At 40.3% G+C, this 23,697-nt stretch overlaps 1 protein-coding gene across 1 annotated transcript in view; it reads left to right on the forward strand.

Moving 5' to 3' along the window:
• The window catches only part of LOC138737727 (interleukin-20 receptor subunit alpha-like), a 49,734-nt gene that overhangs the window by 21,027 nt on the left and 5,010 nt on the right, over positions 1-23,697 (forward strand). Inside the window, exons 2-6 of the mRNA XM_069888328.1 lie at positions 9,033-9,165; positions 14,789-14,967; positions 18,621-18,796; positions 19,140-19,284; positions 21,466-21,605. Coding sequence (XP_069744429.1) covers positions 9,033-9,165; positions 14,789-14,967; positions 18,621-18,796; positions 19,140-19,284; positions 21,466-21,605 — 773 coding nt within the window. The remainder of the gene's footprint in view (positions 1-9,032; positions 9,166-14,788; positions 14,968-18,620; positions 18,797-19,139; positions 19,285-21,465; positions 21,606-23,697) is intronic.

Raw genomic sequence — 23,697 nt, forward strand, 5'->3', positions numbered from 1 at the left:
GCCATGCCATGAAAGCCGCCTTGAGGTGCCGATGGAAGCACTCCACGAGTCTGTTGGCCTGGGGATGATAAGCCATAGTGGGGTGGAGCTTGATTCCAAGGCGGTTTGCCAGTTGTACCCAGAGGGCGAAGGTGAACTGTGCACCCCTGTCGCTGGTCATATGAGCTGAGACGCCAAACCAGGCGACCCAGTTAGTGAGAGGGCTCTGGTGCAGGACTCGGTGGAAGTGTCTCTGATGGGGATAGCTTCCGGCCACCTTGTCGTCTGTTCAACCACAGTTAGGAGGTAGTAGGTAATCCTGGACACTGGCAGGGGGCCCACTGGCAGGATATGGTCAAACCTTCTGGCTGGTGGGTCGAAATGTTGTATGGGGGGGCTCTGACATGGCGCTGGACTATAGAGGCTTAGCAGTGTGTACAATTCCTTGCCATCTGGGCCACTTGATTTTTAATCCATGCCAGACGAAACATTCTGCCACAATGCGTACTGATGTCTTGAAGGAGGGGTGGGCCAGGTCATGGACCATTCGGAATGCCTCTTGCCTCCATTGCGGGGAGACTACTGGGCACAGTGAGCCGGTTGAGATGTCGCACGGCTGCCTGGTAGCTTCAGGTCCTTGAGGCGCAGACTGGTGATGGTGGTTCGGAGGGCCTGCATCTCTTCATCCCCTCTCTGGGCCTGAGCTAATTGGGTGTAGGTCAGGCCAGGGGATAAGTTGTGGATGGTGGGTCTGGAGAGTGCATCAGCAACGACATTGTCCTTACCAGCCCAGTGTCGGATGTCGGTGGTGAACTCCAAGATGTAGGAAAGATGCCACTGCTGGCACCTTTGCCATGGAGAGGTCCTGTATGAGTGGGTTATGGTCTGTGAAGGCAGTGAAAGGCCTACCCTCCAGAAAGTAGCAGAAGTGCCTGATGGAAAGATACAGGGCCAGGAGCTCCCTGTCGAAGGCAATGTATTTCAGCTCGGGAGGTCGGAGGTGCCGGCTGAAAAATTCTAGTGGGCGCCACTGTCTGTTGACTGATTGCTCAAGGATGGCCCCGATATCTGTGGCAGAAGCATCCACCGAGAGTACTGTGTGGGTGTCGGGCCATGGGTGGGCCAGTAGGGTGGCGCTAGCGAGGGCGTATTTGGTGTGGGCAAAAGCTGTTTCGGCCTTCTTCATCCACTTGAGTCTTTTGTTTTGCTGAGAATAGGGCGAACAGTGGGCGCATTATGAGGACGGCCCTTGGGATAAAGGGGTGATAGAAATTCACCATCCCGGTGAACTCCTGCAGGCCCTTGAGGGTGTCCGGCTTGGGGAACTGCTGTAGAGCCTTGACCTTGTCCTGTGATAGTGCTGCCCCATCTGCTGTGATGGTATGGCCCGAAACTGTGACGACTCCTTCCCGAACTGGAATTTGGCCACGTTGACAGCGAGGCCAAATACTGCCCCAGCCGGGCGAATAGTGTGAGGAGATGGGTTTTGTGTTCATTGTGATCTTGACTGGCGATGAGATAAATGAGCACAAAATCCAGGTCTCTATCCACTGCATCCATGAGCCGCTGGAACATTTGGGCTGTGTTCTTCAGACCAAAAGGCATCCGCAGGAATTCGAAAAGGCCAAATGGGGTGATGATGCTGGGTTTGCCAATATTATCCAGGTGTACGGAGATCTGATGGTAGCCCCTCACTATGCCGACCTTCGAGAAAACCCTGGCACCAAACAGGTTGGCCGTGAAGTCTTGTATATGGGGGATGGGGTATCAGTCAGGTTTGGTTGCATTGTTGAGCCGGCGGTAGTCCCCACACAGGTGCCAATCCCTAGAAGCTTTTGGGACCATATGCAGGGGAGAGGCCCTGGGGCTGTCTGACCTGCGGACAAGTTCCTGGAGGTGGAAGAACTCCTCTTTCTCGAGCTTCAGCTTCTCCGGCGGCAGTTGTCTGGCCTTGGCATGGAATGGGGGGCCCTATGTGGCAATGTAGTGGCGGACGCCGTGCTGAGGCATGGTGGCGGTGAATTTTGGCCTTAAGATGGCGGGGAACTTGTCCAGGATGCGGGAGTACTTGTTTTTGAATGTACAGACAGTGGCTATCCCTGGGCCATGTGCGCTGGACAACTCGAGTCGGAGGGTCTGGAAGATGCGGGCGTGGATGAATCTCTTGCCCTTAAGTCTACCAGCAGGCTGTGCGCCCGAAGGAAGTCAGTTCCCAGCAGTACAGTGCCCGGCAGGAACTTCCAGTGGTACTTGTTTAGCCCGAGGTGTACCTGAATGCTTCACATACCGAAGGTCTTTATATCGGTGCTGTTTGCTACCCGCAGGGTCAGACCTCATGTTCTCATGTGGGATTTGAGGGTGGTCGGTGGCAGCACGCTCAACTCTGCTCCGGTATTCACTAGGAAATGCAGCCCATTGGTCTTGTCCACCACATGTAAGAGGCTGTTCATGTGGCCAGCCATCGCAGCCATCAGCGGCGGCTCGCCTGGTCATTTCCCTGGTATGAGCAGGGCTGTTAGCACTTGTGAGCTTGGGCTCCCCAGTGTTGGTGGTAGAAACACCAGGTGGTTTGGTGCTCTTCCAGATTCTGCCTGGGGGCGGTCTGTGGTTGGCTGGGCCCAGGGTGGGCGACCTGATTCATGGCGGCCTCATTCTCCCGTTTGGTTCTCCACAGCTCATCGGCACGGCTGCAACCTTCCAGGGGTCCGAGAAATCCTTGTCCGCCAGTAAGAGTTGGATGTCTTCCGACATTTGTTCCAGGAATGCTTGTCAAACATCAGACAGGGTTTGTGGCCTTCTGCCAGTGCAAGCATCTCATCCATTAGAGCAGATGGGGCTCTGTCCCTCAGGCCATCGAGGTGCATCAGCCTGGCCGCTCGCTGCCAACGGGAGAGACCAAAGGTGCCGAGGAGGAGGGCTTTGAGGGCAACATACTTGCCCTCCTCTGGTGGATCGTGGATCAGGTCATCCACTCTGGCCACAGTTTCTTCATCAAGGGTGCTCACCACATGGTAAAACATGGTGGAGTCAGAGGTGATCTGTCTGAAGTGAAATTGCACCTCTGCCTGCTCGAACCACATGCGAGGTCGATGGGTCCAAAAGGGGGGGAGTTTCACTGCCACAGCGCTGATCGCTGTCAAATCCATAGTTGGAGACCAGATAGCGTCTAGACTCTGCGAGGTCACCAATGTAGCAGCTGCTATACAGACAGAAACACACCACAGAACACAGTGGAGATTCAGTTGAACTATTTATTTGAATTTTGTGCAGCCCCTTTATGGCCAAAGGGAGTTCTGCCCCGCACGGTGGTGACATCATCACATTGCCCGGGCGTGAGCTGTGGCCTAAGCCGTGAGGCAATCAGCAGGCCCTGACGGCGCCATCTTCCTGCAGCTGCCCCTCAGCGCAGGAACACAAGCGGGGCTGGTTTGCTACAAGAGATGTGCGCTGCCACAATATAACTTTTTTTCTGTTAATGATGGGGCATATGTTTTTTTTTATTAAAGTGGGGCCAAGAGCAAAAAGTTGAGAACCACTGATCTTGCCTTTCCGTAATATTCAAGCTTGCCAGTCTTGTAACATTTTTTGTAAATTTTTTCTGCACCCTTTCCAGTCTAATAATATATTTCCTATTCTGGAGTGACAAGAACTACACACAATATTCCAAATGTGGTCTCACCAGCATCATGTACAAGATGTCCCTTCTCCTATACTCAACAAACCTAACAAGATGTCTCTTCCCCTATACTCAATCTCCTGACAAACGAGACTAAGTATTATAACCAGAGTCACCACTTCCATGAAATTATGTTCCCTGAGTCACCACTTAGGTCTGAAGGGCCTGTACTGTGCTTATTTTTCTCTAATAGTACCCCAGGTTTCTTTGCTTGAAAACATCCTCCACTTTAACCATGCAAGTCATGGCCTGGTTTAATCCTTCAAAATGCAACATCCAGTACTTGTCTCAGTTAAATTTCAACTGCCATTCCTTGGCCCACTTTTACAGTTCATCTAGATATTGTAACTTCTGATAACCTTCTTCACATTATAATTATATAATGAATGTTAATGTCATCCATAGACTTACTAATCTTTTAGGGGATAGGTTTCTTATTGCTCTTTATTCTTTTGTCCCAGACTATTTGCCACTGAGGGAGCATTTGTGTTATCCCAAATCATCATCAATTCTCATTATACACTGCAACCAACAATTGAAAACATATTCGGGATAGAAACTTGTCAATTTGCAGTTTGTACCTGTAAGAGTCGGCACAACATCGAGGTCTGAAGGGCCTGTACTGTGCTATATTTTTCTCTTAATAGTAAAGTTAGCGTTATCAACAAGTCAATCAGGTAAAAACTTTTGAAGTTTCCTAATAATAATGCAAGTCTTGATTTTTTTTTGCTGTATATATTCAATCAGCAAGGTGAAAGGGTCCCAGAGTGTACTAACTGCATTCTCCATAGGAAGTAAAATTATTCACAACACAGCTTATTTCATGACATTGTTGCAAGTATCTACCAGTAAATTAGGTAAGACAGATTTGGTGTTGATCTACTTCTGCTGCATTAGCAGCACTGAATTGTCAAGGCTGAAACAAAGTTAAAATTCTTTCCACACATTTTTTAACTTGTACTATTTTTCCTTTCAAAATTCCCAGCTAATTTCAAAAGTTATCACTGCCATGTGTTCCGCGTTTCTCCATCATTTCATCCAAATATCCACTCACCTTGTGTGAACCCACAACAGAATATTTCAAAGTATTCATAAAAGGTTTGTGAAGCAAAGAAGTCTGCAGGCACTGTGATTGTAGTTAATACACCAAAGTGCTGGAGAAACTCATTGGGTCCCACAATGTCCATAGGAGACCAAGATATATAAATATCATTTTGAGCACTGGTTTTATATCTTGGCCTCCTATGGATGCTGCGAGACCTGCCAAGATTCACTAGCTCTTTTGTGTATTGATTATTACTGCTTGTTTGCTTGTTGCCATAGTTATTGACACATTCTCCAATTTGTGTCAGCATGTTCTGAATATGTCCAACAGCCAGAGATTTAAAATTACTCTTCAATTACCATAACCAGATCAGATTATCTGGTCATTCAAACATTGTTTTTTTTTGCAAAATGACTGCTTTTTATCTGCAACACTTCACTAGGATGATATTTCTGACTTTCATACTTTATGAAAGGAGCAGGAAAGCCCATTAATTAATTAACGTCCATTTCATCTTCCTCTTTTACTTTCATTAATTCAAAATGGTACATAATAAATAGTAGAACTTTTCCACCACAAAACAGCTATTATGCCCATATATGTCCTTTGGATATTAAACAGACAAAGGCAATGTTTTGTAAGTTCATCAGGTAGCTGTAAGCAAAAAAAGGGTGTGGATACAGCTGCCTTCAAAAAGTAACATGCATTCAATGTCTCATTTAGCCACAAGAACCACAGTATGCCTTGCTGATGAGAGACAAAACCACAATTAAATGAAAATTATGCTTGATGGAAAATTTTTAACCAATATATCTAGAGAAAACATAGGCTTTCTAAATGGTATGTTATATAATGTACATGTTTGCTTTTTGAAAATTTGAAGTCAATTTTAGCTCTTCCAATACTCAGGACACTTAAGTTTCTTTTTATGGACTTTTTTCTTGGAAATTGGTTTGTATCATACCACACAGTTCAATTATCCAGAGAAGTAATAAAGCAGAATATTGGAGACTTTCTGTGTATCCTGAAAAGGTAACATTTTTCCTTCTGGATCCTCCGTTCATCTGACAGAGGTGACATCAAATGGTGTGAAGTGCATTTCTGGACAGGCATCATCTATACATGCACTTCTCGCAATGCTTTTATATCTTTTTTTTCAGAATGAATAAAAGAGAATTGTGTATGGAGGAAATGTGGCCCCACTGCCTGTCTGGAACATGTGTATTATGGGTGAGGGGGGAGAGGTTTAACAGGAGCCTGAGGAGTAACTTTATTTTACACGGAGGGTGGTGAGTGCATGGAACCAGGCTGCCAGAGGAGGTGGTTGAGGCAGGTACTATTGTGATGTTTAAGAAAAAATTAGACAGACACATGGATAGGATGGGTTCAGTGGGATATGGGCCTAGTGTGACTAGTGTGGTTGGAACATTTTGGTCAGTATGAACAAGTTGGTCTGAAGGACTTGTATCCATGTCATATCACTCTATGAAACATTGGTGCTTACACCCTAGAAAATTTTCTCTATTTTAGAAACCACTATTTTAGAAAAAGAATTTTGGTTATATGGGGTGTTATGTATGCATTGTTTCAAATTTCAGATTTATTGTCAGAGTACATCATGACATCCCATACAACACTGAGATTCTCATTTGTGCGGGTGAGGCAGAATTACCACTTAATGGTAATGCAAAAAAAACTGTACACAACGTATACATGTAAACAAATAAAGAACTGTAAACAGGTAACAAATGTAAACAAAATGACTGCAATGCAGAGAGAATTTGTAAAAAATCAATAAAGTGCACAAGTAAGAGTTCTTAAATAAGCCCCTGAATGAGTTTGCTGTTGAAGGGTCTGATGGTAGAGGGGTAACAACTGTTCTGAGCCTGCTGGTGCCTGTCTTAAATTTAAAATTTAAATTTAGACAGACAGCACGGTAACAGACCATTTCAGCCCATGAATCCATGCCACCCAATTTAAACCCAATTAACCTACATCCCCGGTATATTTCAAACAGTGGGAGGAAACTGGAGCCCCCAGGGAAAACCCACGCAGACACAGGGAGAACATACAAATTCCTTACAGACAGCACAGGATTCAAAATGGCACCTTATGGCAACTATACCTCTTTTCTGATCACAGCAGTGAGAACAGAGCGTGTGCTGGATAATGTGGATCCTTGATAATTGCTGCTGCCCTCCGAATGTAGTGCTCCCTGTAATGTTCTCAATAAGGGGAGGGTTTTGCCTTTGATGTCCTGGGCTATGTCCACTACCCTTTAGAGGGCTTTAGTGATATTGGTATTCCCATACTGTAATGTTGGTCAGCACACTTTCCACCACACATTTGTAGAAATTTGCCTGGGTTTCTGGTGTCATACCAAAAGTCTGTAAACTTCTAAGGAATTAGAGGAGCTGACATGGTTTCTTCGTGATGCCATTAGTGTGATGGGTCGAGGAAAGATCCTCAGAGATAGTGATGCCCAAGAACTTAAATTTGCTCACCCGCTCCACCTCTGATCCCCCAGTGATCACTGGATTGTATGCCTCTGGCTTTCCCTTCCTGAAGTCAACAATCAGTGCCTTAGTTTTGGTGACATTGTGTGCAAGGTTATTATTGGTCCACCATTCAGCAAAGTTTTCAATCTCCCTTCTGTAAGCTGACTCATCATCTTTCCTTAAACAACCCGCTACCATGGCAGTGGGTTGTAGATGGTGCTATTGTCATGTTGAGCCACACAGTCGTAGGTGTAAAGTGAGTAGAGCAGGGGGCTAAGAACACAGCCCTGTGGTGCTCCAGTACTGATGGAGATTGTGGAGCAGGTGTCAATAAATCTGAGGTCCAGCATTATCCCCTGCTACACACTTCCATTATTATTTAACCATATTTATTTATTTTTATATATGTACTGCATATAAATCGCTCGTAAATATGTGTGCTGTTTGTATGTGTTTGCATGTTTTTGCACCAAGGATCCAGTTGTACTTGCCAATTGTACAATAATAATAAAAAACTTGAACATCTATTGGCCAAGCCCAAGATTGTGTATCCTTATTAATGGCTTTCTCAACTTTCCTTACCACTTTAATGATCTATGCTCCCATATCCCTAGACTGCTTGGTGCTTTCTATTGATGCTGCATGACCTGCTGAGTTTCTCAAGCACTTTTGGGTACAATCCCATAACACTAGGTTTTCTTTTCAGCTCCTGATCTCCTTTCAGAACCGTATTGTTTTGGGTCAAGTCGACAGAGCAGTGGGTTGTTGAAAGGTACCTACCACAAGCAGAAGGGTTTGGAATTCCCAAGAAAAAGGCAGATAAGTGTAGAACATGGAGGGCAATTCCTTAAGGCAAGCTCCCAAACCAGTCTGGGATCTCAAACTTAATCCTTATTGTATTGAGAAAGGTATCAGATTCGGTGGATTCACAGAGAGATGAGTCTGGACACAAGGGCTTGCAATCATGTCGCTTTTATTATCACACAACGATTCATAGGAGAGCATGGAAAACATTACGGGAATAAAATACACCTGTGTCCTTTGGTTACTGATTCCATAACACTGTGCAAAAGACTCTGTGTTCACCTGATCTATTTGCACACTTCATCCTCCTGCACTCCAAGGAATAAAGCCCTAACCAGCTCAACCTCTCCCTAAAATTCAGGCCCCCAAGTCATGGCAACATCCTCGTAAACCTTTTCTGCACTCTCTCCAGCTTTTTTTTTTTTTTGATAACATCTTTCTTGCAGCACAGTGACCAAGACTGAACACAATACTCCAAATTGGACCTCACCTGCATCTTAGACAACTGCAACATACCTCCCAACTCCTACACTCAGTACTCTGTCTAATGCCAACCACATGACTCCACTTTCAAGGTACTGCATACAAGTATTCTTTGATCTCTCTGCCCTACAACATACCTCAAATCCCTGCCATTCACTGTGCGTGTCCATGTTAGACTTCTCAAAATGCAACTCCTCACATTGATCTGTATTAAATTCCTTCAACCATTCCTCTGCATAACTGATCAAGAACCTGCTGCAATCTTTGGGAACCATCTTCAGCATCCACAATACCAGACACATTAGTATCATCCATAAATGTTCTAATCATCCATCTATGTTTTGATCAAATTCATTGATACAGATGACATACAGCAATGGGCCCAGCATCGAACCCTGTGTCATACCATTAATCATGGGCCTCTAGTCTGAAAAACAAGAAGTCAAGTCATTTTTTTGTTTTGGTCATCCTTATGCAATTTTATCTGCACATTATTATCTGACTGCAACATGCATTCTAACATCGCTGCTCTTTGTTTATTTTTCAGGGAATTCCAAGGGGAGTAAAATTCCTGCACCAAGGAACGTGCATTTCTTGTCACAAAATTTGCGCAATGTTCTACACTGGGAGCTGCCTGTCAGGAGAGGATCAGGGAAACTGTTCAGTGTGGAGTATAAAGTGTAATTTCTCGTCTCATTCTCATTCTATTTAGAGCTTATGTTTTGTTTCTGTGTTTGTTTCTGATTTCCAGTAACTGCGATTTTTTTCATTTCAATCCTTTGTCAGGTTTGACAGAGCTCAGTTTTTTCTCTCTCCACAGATGTAACCTGACTTGTTTGGCTTTACAGCATTCTCTTTGATTTCAGATATTCCAGCAATTGTAGTGCTCTGACCTCCAGAGAAATCAGCGGCCATGAGTATATTTATTTCATCCTCTTAAGCCACTTTCAGGTGGCCAGAATACCCCAACGTAAAGCCGCCTAAAATACCCGAATGCATCAGTTGGGAGGCCGCCTGAAAGCAGAGAACCCTGACCCGAGGAGTACTTACCCAACCCTCCTCGGATAGGTGTATTCTCCACTTCCGAGCACCTGAAATTGGGCGAGACTATGGCCACAGTTGACAGGGGCCGGCGTTTGCTCCATGGCGCCTCTCCCCGCTGTGGACCTTTCAGGTGCCAGAACAGCGCCTTCAGCGTTGGCACCTGAATGTCGCTTCGCACACACCTGCAACTGGCTCCGGAGCCACATTCTCCCAGCTATTCCACCTGAAAGCGGCTTTAGTCAAAACCACTCTGTAACATCCATTTTTTTCTTGGTGTCCACTCTTTCACAAAGATTTCCTTTCTTGTCCACCATTTCCCTTCCTCTGCAACTTAAAACATACTTGTTTTCTAAATTTTTAGTTATAGTAACACGGGACAACAAATGTTTTCAAAAGGTTTGCTTCCTAAAATAAAATTAGGGGTCATGATAGACAACTTCAAGCAGAACACAGAGATAATTTCAGGTTTGCTGTGTTGCACAGGAAGTTGGACAAACATTAGAAGAACTTTTTTTGAGTTTAGCATGTTTAATTGCATAATGATGCAGAGTGATTGTATTAGTTAATCTCTCCAAAAAATGTTTTGCCACTGATTTTCATTTGTACTCAACATTTGAAGCCTCTCGTGTCAATGTCCAACAATAGGCAGCCAGCATTGATGGATTCCAGTCACCCTGATGCCAATTTTCCATGGTCACCACGTTCGTCACTGACTGCACCAAGATCAGCAGGGAAAGCCCAAGTGCGAATCCAGAAAATGAATTTTCATTGACATGTTGTATTTCATAGTTTTGTCTGCTTCAAGCTGGATGATTGACAAAAATGGGTTATATCTAAAAAGAGCGTACTGCTAGGAAAATGTGAAGGGTTTTTTTTATGATCAACAGCCCAAAATCCATAAAATAAACCCAAAAGTGTTTAGGAAGCAAAATCATCGTTGTCCAGTGTAATAGGTCATTAACCTGAAACATTAACCTTCTCTCTCTCTCTCTGATCAAATGCTCCCTAACCTTCTGATCATTCCAACATTTCCAATTAAGTCTCAGGTAAAAAAACATTCGGAAATTCTAACGATTAGTCCAATAATATTAAAGAGGAGTGTATTGAAGTCATCAGATTATCGTTATGTAGCGCTGCATAGACTGTTCCTTTCATTGTCTCCAGAGAATCATAAAACCTTTCAGCACAGAAACAGGCCCCTTTGGCCCTTCTAGTCTGTGCTGAACCATTTTTCTTTGCCTGGTCTCATTGACCTGCACCCAGTACATAGCCTTCCATACCTCCCCCATCCAAATTCTTCTTAAATGTTAAAATCGAGGCTGTATTTGCAATTTCTGCTGAAAGCTCGTTCCCTGCTCTTGTATGCTATTCCTCAAAAAATGAATGGCAACATTGTATTTGCTTTCTTCACCACTGACTCGTCCTGCAGGTTAACCTTTAGGGTCTCCTGCATGAGGACTCCCAAGTCCCTTTACACCTCAGAATTTTGAATTTTCGCCCCATCTAAATAATAGTCTGCCTGTCTATTTCTTGTACCAAAGTGTATAACTGTAAACTTCCCAACATTGCATTTCATCTGCCATCTCTCTGCCCATTGTCCTAACCTATCCAAGTCTCTCTGCAGCCTTTCCATGTCTTCAGCACCATCAGCTCTACCGCCTATTTTGGAGTCATCCACAAATTTAGGCACAAAGCCATCTATTTCATTATCCAAATAATTTAAACACAACATAAAAAGAAGTGGCCCCAACACTAGTCCCTGCTGAACGCCACCAGTCACAGGCGACTAACCCTCCTTATTCCCTCTCTCTGTTGTGTGTGAAATTGTTAATGATCGTGTTAACAATGGATGCCAGCTTTAGTGTTATCTCCTGCTCTGGTCCTGGGCTTTGTCAGTTCCCTTATTAAACAGAGAGCAGCTGAATATGAACCTGTGTAGCACAGCACTAGGAACTCGAACTCAATTATGTCACCTTGTACATAATAAAGATCCCAACAATTTAGATTTGAGTATCAAAGCAGCACCCTCCCTCGTGACATTGGCCCCACTGCTAACAGACCCAGATATATCTGTTTTTTTTAAACTTTATTTAAGATTTTATAACATGAATAACATATAGGATTACATTAAAAAAAAATTAAGAATAAAATAATAAAATTACAAATCAATATCAGTAATCTAAATAAACTATACCCTCCCCAATAATTATTACACATTAATAACCCAACTCAAATTAGTCCAACCCCCCAAAATAAAGAGTGAAGAATTAATAAAGTTAATAATATATGTGAGAAAAAAAACCCACTTACAAAAAAAAAAACAAAAACATAACTGATTAAAATACTAACAAAAAAAAGTAATTAATACTAAGATATCAGACTTAAAAAACATATTTAAATCAAACTTAAATGCATATATTTAACAAACTGACGCTGGCCGGGGTTTTCCCCAGAGTCCATAATGTATTAAATTCTCCCAGTACATCAAGGTTCTTGTATCTCAAGAGATGCAGTTTGCAGCCCCACCTCTACAGATGACAAATGCCTTTGAGTAACTCTTTGTTCTAAAGGCTGTTTGGCGCCCTCTTTAGGGGGCTCTACCGATGTAACATCCGGACACTGTACCTCTCTCCTGGGATCCATTTCACGCTGAGTCCCGGTGTCTTTCCTGTAGATAGGCTCCAAAACTTGAACTTTTGGAAAATGTAGTTTTTTGATGATCTGTTGTCGTTTTTTTTTGCTCTTTTCCACCAATTGTACCATCATAAGTTAAATTAACAGCACTGAAATTATCTAAACTTTTAAAGAATTTTAACGGGCATTTCTAGACAAAACAATAAGATAGAGTCAGGAGAGGACTGGAAGGCACGTCTGATCCTTACGCCATCTTGCCACGCCCCCCAGATATATCTGTTTCTGAGAGTAGTTTTATCCTTCAATGAGAGATCAAACACTTTACTGGGCAAATCAAGATTTTATAATTAGTTTGAATTCAGATTCAGAATTGAAGGAAAAAAACTACTTCAGCTGGAACTCTGAAGTTAAAACAGAAAATACTGGCAATACTCAGCAGGCCAGGCAGCAGCTGTAGGGAGAGAACATTGCTGAATGTTTCCAGCATTTTCTGTTTTATATTCATCCTGAAATTTGTATTTGAGGACTTGAAGAATAATTAGTGATAGGCAACTTATATATTTGTGCAAAATTACAATGATCAGTGTGTGCAATTGCCATAATTTCCTCTTTTGTTTCCTTTTTTTTTAAAACTTTATTTAAGATTTTATAACATGAATAACATATAGAATTACATTAAAAAAATTAAGAACAAAATAATAAAATTACAATACAGTATCAGTAATCTAAATAAACTATAGCCTCCCCAATAATTATTACACATTAATAACCCAACTCAAATTAGTCCAACCCCCCCTTTCCCCCCAAAATAAAGAGTGAAGAATTAATAAAGTTAATAATATATGTGAGAAAAATACCCACTTACAAAAAAAACAAAAACATAACCGATTAAAATACTAACAAAAAGAAAATTAATTAATACTAAGATATCAGACTTAAAAAACATATTTAAATCAAACTTAAATGCATATATTTAACAAACAGAGTTAAGATGAAACATATATTTAACTCAAACTTAATATAAAAAATTAGTAAAGTTAGTAACATTGCCTATCAAAAATTCTTAAACAATAATCAATTCTTTAAAAAAAATTGTAGCATGAGAAAAAAAAGATGAAAAAAAAACTTTCTCTATAGAGATAAACCTTCACCAAATATCAACTAACTTCACATCTATCATCATATTAGTCACATAAACCACCATCTTAAATCAAAATTCAAACCTCATTAAACATTGTACAATTCAATTTTAGTACTCTTCCACCATTTTTCCCTTTTACTCTTGAATAATTATCCAATAAAAGCTCCCCATTTAAATATCCCCAATCATTACGTTAAAATTCAGATATCCAAATAATAAAAACACATCTACAACGAAATCTATATCTTCAACAAATGGAGCATAAACCACAAACAAAATTCAAGCCTCATTAAGAATTGTACAATTCAATTTATAACTTTCACCATTATTCCCTTCATTCTATAACTCTTTTTTTTCTTTGGCTTGGCTTCGTAGACGAAGATTTATGGAGGGGGTAAAAGTCCACGTGCTCGATTGTGGCTGACAAGTCCGATGCGGGACAGGCAGACACGGTTGCAACGGTTGCAGGGGAAAATTGGTTGGTTGGGGTTGGGTGTTGGGTTTTTCCTCCTTTGTCTTTTGTCAGTGAGGTGGGCTCTGCGGTCTTCTTCAAAGGAGGTTGCTGCCCGCCGAACTGTGAGGCGCCAAGATGCACGGTTTGAGGCGATATCAGCCCACTGGCGGTGGTCAATGTGGCAGGCACCAAGAGATTTCTTTAGGCAGTCCTTGTACCTCTTCTTTGGTGCACCTCTGTCACGGTGGCCAGTGGAGAGCTCGCCATATAACAAAATAATATACACCAGAATTACCACTCCTTTCACCTTAAATTAAAGAAAAAATATTTAAAAAAACTTATCCATCCCATTCACATTTAAATTTCAAATATTCCTTATCTACTGAATAAACTTTACAAAAAAAAACCTCTTTTGTTTCCTGTACCAATTCATGATGTTATGGTTTTATTTCTTGATTACAATATAAACCACTCAAAGGAAAAACCCTTAAGGTTAAGAATTTTTGTTCCTTTCTTCCCAAGCATGTATTTGAAACAGTGAATGCAGAGAACAGGGCAAACCCTTTAGTTCCTAAATCAAAGGAACCCATACCCATTGCCTGCTGTGCGGTCTGGAAACAGAGTGATTCCATTGACTAATTTTGCATCTTACATTTTCAGCAAGACACCATGTAGCTGACTACTTAAAAGTGAACTTGTCAACTGTCTTGTTTTCTTTCCAAGATAGTTTTAATCTTCATTGCCCTGTACTGTTAAAAAATTGTTGTAAATGAATCTTTTCTGAAGTGTGACTTTTTAATGCTTTCTTGCTTTTTGCGCTGGTCTTCCATTGTGTTCTGATCCTGACTCTCCCAGTATCTACTCACCACCCTCTAGGATACTCCTGACATACGATGACAACTGTAAGTACATTGTCATCACTTACCATTTGCATTAGTCCCTGTCCAACCTTGAGCAAGTAAAGGCAATTGTTTTATGTATTTTAACTGGCAAAACTTATACTGTATTAATTATGCAATATTTAAATCAGGTATGGGGAAAGAGATTGGAAGATCAAAAGTGAATGCCAAGATATTACACAACAGCAGTGCGACCTCTCAAATGAAACAGATGAATACAAAGAGCATTACTATGCCAGAGTAAGGACTGCTTCAGAAGCAGGATTTTCAAATTGGTCTAAAAGTGCAAGATTCAATCCAGAAATGGAAAGTAAGTGCTACATTTCACGTTTCCCCAGCTGAATGTGAGTCGCGGATTGTACGTGAACAGTTCTACTGTATGTTTGTTTATATTTAAAAGTGTTTACGTAAATTTTGATTTTTTTTTTCTTTAAGAGTCGACACCATATTTCAAGTTACTTTTTCTTGTAGGTTCCAAGCCAATTTTAATGATGTTATTCATATTGATTTAAGAGCTGGTCCCTTGGGTAAGACACCAATACTTGATTACTGATGGAGGTTTTTGCACATTCCACTGAGGATCTGGTTGCAACCCGATAAAAGGCAATGAATGTGTGACCGGTAGCAAAGATATTTCTTTATGATTTAATCAAGTAACTGCAGAAATATTAAGCTCAGGCATGTCAAATGCATGGTTTCCTTTAAATTCAGTGGCGTTATACTTGCCTTATGAGGGAACACCTTCCATGTTCTCCAGACTGAATTACTATCTTGTGCCCAGAATGATAGAGGTTAAATCTTGAAAAATCCATTCTATTTAATTATGAAAAACATTAAAGGTTTTTCTTTAAGCTTGATTCAGTAAAAGCAAATGATAAACATATAAATTCTTGTGATGCAGAAAATGCCCATGTTGCTTTCAAGCTATCCTGAAAATGCCGGGCGTTTTCCTGAATTGGCATTTTCAACATCAACAAAATAGATTGAATGTTTATTCACCTTAAGCTTTATACGTGCATATTATGCATAGTGTTGGTGTCTGAGAATGAATGAATTAAAGGCAAACATATGGATATCATGAGTTCATGATAAATTGCTTTTAACTTCAAAGGATGTAACATTATCCTCAGCCAATTATGCTGAGCCTGCATGTAGAGAAAGTAGTAAATTTAATTCTCACAAAATGCCTAGTACAGTGAGAAGGAGGGAGAAGATTTGTGTCTGGGGGTCTGGTGGTGGGTTTTTCAGGATGTTTGCTGCTTTTCCTATGCAGTAGAAGATGTAGATGGAGTCCATAGAAGGGAGGGACGTTTCTGTTATATCCTGAGCTGTCATCCTTACATTCTACAGCTTCTTCTGATCATGACAAGAGTAGATCACATAACTTGCTGTGATGAGCCCACAAATAGGCTGTTGAAATTGTTGAGTGACAATTTTTTTCCCCTCCTCCCAGCATGGATAAGTTTAAATGTATGAAAGCATGAACCAACAGGCTTAGAGGCACTTTCTTCCCTACAGTCATCAGACTCCTGAATGAACCCTTTAATAGTAATAGTGGTCTCATGCATCCTTGCTTGAAGCTAAATGGTTTTCCTGTTCATTGTAAACTCTGTAAACTAGTAAATTATATTCTTTACATGTATGAATGTTAGAGATAACTGTTAGTTGATTTGCAGAAGAACCCTTCTCACTGCACTAGGTATTCTGTAACAAATAAACTTAAATTTAGTAATATCTCTAGATTCAGGATTATCATAATTGACTGGGAACAGTCAATCTGTGACAGATTATGTTGTGTTTGTATTGTATATAGAGATGTTTTTGGGAGATAAATTGGGGCAGGTTTTTCTGTCTAGGTCACATACAAACACTTCAAAACAGATCTCATTTAATATACTGGAGCTCTGTTCAAGCCAGACATGGTGTGGTGGTACACCACTGGCCTACTGCAGGGGGAAACCCCTGTACCTGCAGAAGAGCATGGGAACAAGACAACACCTGGTCAGGTGTCAGTTACCCTCCAGGATATAAGCCCGAGCCGGCCCTTCGAAGTCACTCTCAGAGTTCACAGCAGACAGCAGCACACTCTCACATCTGCCTCTGTGGAGTTTTACATCGACATGTTGTACAGTCTTTTGGTTTTGTGTGTTTGCTTCTGACCGACAGCACACCACACAGGGAACCTTTGCAAAAACTTTGGGGAGTGCCCAAGAGGCTTCACTAATGGATTGTTGTTTTGAAGAGCAACTGATGAAAGAGATTGAAAGAGTAGTTCTGAGCCGCAGGCTGTCTGGGAGTGCTGCTTGCTGTTCTAAGTGAGTCATGTGGTTTGCAAGCAGAGAGAGTCAAACAGTTTTTTTCTCTGAGAGAGCAAGAGATTAGTTCTGCATTTTTTTAGTCAACAGCAACAGCTGGGACTGGAACAGGACAAACCCCATTTGGAAGATGGGTTGTGAGTTCTTAGTTCAGCCTGGTCAAAGCCCTTGTGGACAATAAAAGAGGGAGGACTGACTGTATAATGTTTCACTTGAAATAAGAAAAACAAAAAGGAACTCTGTGGTGACCTGAAAGAAAGAGATTATCATCTGGAAAACCCTAATGGGGCAAGTTGCTTCGGCAAGACACTGAAGTGGCTGATTAAACAGAATCAGTTGTGGGTGTCCAGTGATCAACAAATCTCTCTCTGACAACCAACAAGAACTTTCCTGAGCGGTAACCATTTAACTTTCAAGTACCAAAGCCTGGTAAACTTTATAAATGTTAAATTCTGTGCACAGTATAAGAATTGCCTGCAACCAGTAAACTTGGAGAAATGAAAAGTGAGATTGGACTGCGAATCAAAGAACTTTTCTGAATTTACACACATATTACATACTCGCGCGCTTAGAATTAGAAGGGGGTTAAGTTAGATTAGTTAAATTAATAGTGATAAGTTAAAGTGTGATTCTGTTATAATGTTTAAAGATAATTGAAAGTAACTTTTGTTTAAGTAACCATTTGTCTTGGTGAATATCTATTGCTGCTGGGTTTTGGGATCCTCTGGACTCGTAACACTTCTAAAAAAAGTTAAGGCGTTAGTGTGTTTTCTTGACTGTTGCACCAATGTGCTTGTGCCAGGTCAGGTGATTGGAGATAAGAAGCTGTTTATTCTTTCAACTTCAGCATCAGTCATGTGGATAGGATGTGGACTCTGCCCCCTCGCCTGAAATCAATGATCATCTCTTTCATCTTATTGATGTTGACAGAGCGATTGTTATCTTGCACTGTGCCACTAGACTTTCACTCTCTTTCCTGTATTCCGTCTCACCGTTATTTAATACACAGCACATTACTGTGTGGCATAGCAAATCTCAAGTTGGACTTGCTATGGTATTTTTCTGAACAATTATTGGTGTAGCGAATGTAGAGTAGGGGACTGAGTCCTTGAGTAGTGGCTGTGTTGAGAGTGATCATGGAGAAAGTTCACATACATTTGTACACTTGGTGAGAAATGTGGTTCCAGTGGAATCAAAGTTGAGCACAGCCTGTTATTCTATATTGCCCATTTTGTGCAAACAATAAAGGAGAGATCTCTAACCCAATTTGGCTTTTGGGTTTTAAAGGGTTTTAAGATAATCAAGGCACTAACAAAAGAAAGTTCATCATTACTGCTTTTACATAAAACTTGTGTCTTTGGCAAGGTAACATTCCTAATTTTCAAAACAGTTTTGTTGACTCAGCAAAGATCAGCCATGACTTGAAACATTTACTTCTTCTGAATTAATTTATGTTTGATTAAGTCATACGTTATGAAGACATGCTCTTTGGGATATTGACCCACACCGACCATTAACCATGCATTTTCATTCATCCAACATCAGTAATGAAATTAACATGATGTTTGGAGTTTTGCTTTAGTCATATCTTACCCATTTACAAATTGAACTGTTATACATTTCAATTTAATATTTGTTTACATTCCAGCAAACTTCACTTCACCAAACATAAAACTGGAACTTGGGGTTAGTTCCATCACAATCAAATTGACAGCTCCTAAAAAATGGCAGGACAACCATCATGCTCAATCTATTTCACTCACTAAAATTTTCCAGGACCTAAAATTTGAAGTGCTTGTTATCAACAAAAACACCAATAAGTCGGTAAGAGATTGTTTTTATTTTGTATTGTTGTAATGGCATTTTTTTCAGTGGATCTGAATATTGAATAGAAATTATATATAAAATATAAATAACTTTGTGAGATCAATGAAAATGTCTCAATTGCGACTTGCAGATATTATTCTATTCCTACTCAAAAGTGTTAACAATAACAGTCCAACATTCACAGAGCTTCAGTGCATTTTAATATCATTGAATGAAGATGCAAGAAAAGGGCTTGATTTAAAGAAAAATGTTATTTTATTGGCAAATCTGAAATAAATATGTGCAAGAAATAGTTACTTTTTTTGCTTAAAAATTACTGTACATTTGATGTTTCTTTCAGTGTACTTTCGTCAAAAATGAAGAAATTATAAAAGTGGACACAGTGGAATATGACACCACGTATTGTGTAACTGCCTGGTCAGTGGAACGTTCCTCTTTTAGAAAAAGTGACCCTTCTGCAATTCAGTGTACAACAATACCAGAAGGTAAGGATACAGTACCATTCTGTTGAGGCACTCTTCAAATCAACTTGCTCAAGATTGTTTATTATGTCATATAAATTTAAGATCAGATGGGCAGAAGAAATAGGAGCAGGAGGAGGCCATCTGGCACATCGAGTCTGCTCCACCATGCAGTGAAATCATGGCTAATCTGGCCTTTACTCAGCTCCACATGTCCGGCTGTACTCCATAAACCTTAACTGTCCTAATATTCAAATATTTATCTATCTGTGAATTACATATGATTAATAAGGCAGCCTCTACTGCTTCTTTGGGCAGAAAGTTCCACAGATTCTGTACTCTCTGGGAGAAGCAGTTCTGCCATAAATCTACTCATAAGGCTGCTACTTAGTTCTATATCAACTGCCAATGGAAACAACCTCCCTGTTTCTATACGCTCTCTCGTCTCACTTCTAAACCCCAATGAGTATTGTCACCAGCTGCTCAATTTCTATCTCCTCATCACTGGAATCAACCTGGTGAACCTTCTCACCTCCTCCAGAGCCAGTTGATCTTTTCTCAAGGAACGAGACCAGAGCTGCGCACAGTACTCCAGGTGCAGTCTCATCAGTACTCTCTATAGTTGTATCAGAACCTACCTGCTCTTAACTTCAATTCCTCCAGCACTGAAGGATATCATTCCATTTGCTGCATTGATTACTTGCTACACCTGCAAAACAACTTTTGCGATTGTATAAGAACTCCCAGGTCTCACTACACAACCATACGCTGCAATTTTTTATCATTTAAATAATAGTCCAACTTACCATTTTTCCTTCCAACATTTACCAATGTTGTACTTCATCTGCCAGTCTGTTGTCTCAAATCTCTGCAGATTCTCTGTGTTTTTTGCACAATTTGATTTTCCACTCAATTTAGTATCACAGCAAACTTAGATACACTGCCCTTGGTGCTCTCCTCAATTCATTTATGTTAAATTCCAGTGATAATGGAAATCATTGTGCAGAAACCAAAATAGATCATTGTGTCTCTTATTGGGCCACCTATTAGCTCTTCTAACTATCTAATTTTGCCTCTTTCCTTGTTTCTTTTTAATATATTTATTTTATTTTAAGGGTCTTTACTATAATTCACAGGTACATTCTTTTCTAATTTTGCTCATAGTACTGAGTCTTTCCTTCTTTGTTACCACCATGTCAGATTTCTCCTTTTTAATCTTTTGCTCGAGTGAAAAGCTTCTTGGTTTAATCTATTCAATCACCAACCCCTTTAACTCATATTCTTGGTAGCATTCCAGTATATCATCATGGCGGTATGGGTTTATATAGATCAGCACAACTTTGTGGACAGAAGAGCCCGTATTGTGCTGCAGTGTTTTATTGTGTATAAAACTCACCATATTCCGAATGTGATTTGAACAAATTAATTGTTCATTGTTTTTATGTCTTAAAAAACCCTGTAACTCTTCATAGTTTTTTTCTACTTCTCCTCTAAATTTCTGTTCTTGTGATTTGAATAGCTCAGTTAAAATTATTCTGCTTAGAGTATGCATTGTTTCACAATTCTTTGCTCCATATGTGGCCATTATTATGTTTCAGTCCAGATAAAATCAAATTTTCAGTTATATACGGAAGGAAATATAACCTGATAGGATTTTTAAGTCTATATTCGGCAGTTATTCTCCACACTGAAGCACCAGAAACAGGTCAAACAACTGTTTTGTGCAATCAGTTCATGTGCACTGCTCTAAGTTTCCAGTCATCTCTGTTATTTTATTCTCACCTGAAACTTCAATTCTCCATTTCACTTCTGCTATGTCCTCTTTTCCTGTTACCTGTCCCATTGTTCTAGTGAAATTCGATGCAAGAGGAGGAACAGCACCTCATTTTCTATCTCAGTATATTTCAGACTCAAATGTTCAGCTCAGCCATCTCAGATAATGTACAAGCTCTTCCCAATTAAACTTTCAATTGATAAATTACTTGTTTCTTGGTCTATTTAATTTTACACCATCCTTTTCCTTTCCCACCTCTCATTTTCTCCTTTCTGTGATTTTATTTCTTTTGTTTTGTCCTGGTTCTGATACAAGCTCAACCTTTGGATATAATCTGTTCCTTTCACCTGCATGACCCACTGAGCATTTGTGGTTCATTGTGAATTTCGTTATACATTTTCATGACGCTTTCATTTTTCTTCATTTGACAGATCCAACAAAACAACTGGTTAAAATGATTCTTCTTGGATGTGTTCTGCCAATTTTCATTTTAATATTTTTGTTCACTTTGATGTGCTGTTTCATGTACAAATATGTGAATGTCAATGATCAGAAACAACCGACAAATCTGGTAAGGAGCTGCTGACAGGTTAATTTAATTACACTGGACTCTTGTGATGCTACTGTTGTCATGAACCTTACAGAAAGGATGCCTATTTTAAACTGCTCGTTGTTGTTAACAGCACAGCCAATGGTCCAAATAAACACAGTGCCCATCATCTAATGTATTTTTATTTGAGAATAAAATTTCTGGACAAGGTCATGTGCAAAAGCTACAGATTCTTGCTACTGAGGGTGTGAAGTGTAGATTCACAAGATTAGTTCCCGGGATGGTGGGATTGACGAATGCTAAAAGATTGGATAAAATGGGGTTGTATACGTTCGAATTTAGAAGGATGAGGGGAGATATGATTTAGGTCTACAAGATTATTAAGGGATTGGACACGATAGAAACTGAATGCATGTTCCCGATGTTGTGGGGAGACTAAGACTAGAGGCCATAGTTCAAGAATACAGGGAAGGCCCTTTAGGACAGAGATGAGAAAAAAAATTATCCAGAGAGTTGCTGGTCAGTGGAATGCTTTGCCGCAGAAAGTGGTAGAGGCGGGTTCACTGGATAATTTCAAGAGGGAGTCAGATAAGGTTCTTGAGGACAGTGGAATTGAGGGTTATGGAGAGAAAACAGGGACAGGGTACTGATAGTGGAAAATCAGCCATGATCTAAATGAATGGCAATGCTGGCAAATGGGCCAAATGGCTTACTCCAGCACCTATTGTCTATAAAAAAATTGATTTAAAATTCACTGGTTGAAATGAAGTGTTAGATTTTGGATATTAGTCACTCACACGAAAAAGGCCAGGAATGCAGAAGCAGCAGCAGGAAGCTGGCTCTCCCAAACAGAATAAAGATGTTGAGGGAAAACACTAATGCATTTTGACTGAATGATTTGCTTGCTCATTTCTGGGAGGATTTAAGAATCAGCCATACTCCTATAGGTTTTAAAGCACAGTTAGACCAAACCAGATCAGGTTATCATATTCCTGTCCTAAAAGGATATTAGTGTTAGTTGCACTGAAATAATTGAATTTAAATTCCTTGGCAGCCATGTAGAGAATTGAATTTGTGCCTTCATCTAGATGTCGAGATTACATTGAATTCTATGAAAAAATAACAAGAGTTAGATCACATTTAATCAGAGCATGGAGTGTAATGGTAGTGTTGGGTCATGTTCGAATTAACCAATGTGTTAATCCAACTAACATGAGCTGCTACTTTAACCATCCTCTCCTCCAACTGAGGAAGATAGATAAGAGGCATAAAGGACAGGTATAACAGAATATATGATTTTGGTCTTTATATCGGTTTCTGAAGTTTAAAACAGATGAATAGTAGTCAATGTCTACACTCAGAAACTGTAATTTAACTCTTCCACACGCCACGTCACGCTTTTTTGGACGGAGAGCATGGGAATTATCTCAACAACTGAATGAAATCTGGTATTCCTGCCTAAAAATACAACAAATTGTTATAAGGAAGAGGGTGTTGTGTGGAAGGAGAGAGACAATGGGAATTTAAAGGGAAATGGTAGAAACTACAGCACAAATTTTAGGCAAAGGGAAGAAGAGTGAAAATATTCAAGATTCAAGATTAAATTTATTATCGAAGTAATAAAACAGTGTCATATTACATGAAATCTCTTTTTGCCTGTTGCAAGGCAGACTGATTTGCCACTTTGTTATGTGCCCAGAGGTCTCCAAAACCCAGCAGCAATAGAAATTCATCAAGACAAATAGTTGCTTTTCATTTTCTTTAAACATATAAACAGGATCAAACATGAACTTATTACTATTATCTTAACTTACCTAACTTAATCTCCTTCCAATTCTAAGTGCATGTGTATATAATGAGTATATGTTCAGGAAAGTTCTTTGATTCACAGTCTAATCTCACTTCTCACTTTCCAAGTTCCCCAGTATCAGGCAATTCTCATACTGTGCACAGAATTTAACATTTATGAATTTTCACCAGGCTCTGGTGTTTAAAGTTAAATGGTTACTGCTCAGGAAGGTTCTTGTTGGTTTCAAAGAGATATTTGTTTCTTGTTGGACACACACAAACTGATTTCCTCCAATCAGTCAATTCAGTGTCTGGCCGAAGAAAC

Source organism: Narcine bancroftii, chromosome 6 (genome assembly GCF_036971445.1).
Source record: "Narcine bancroftii isolate sNarBan1 chromosome 6, sNarBan1.hap1, whole genome shotgun sequence".
In the NCBI taxonomy this organism is placed as follows: Eukaryota; Metazoa; Chordata; class Chondrichthyes; order Torpediniformes; family Narcinidae; genus Narcine; species Narcine bancroftii.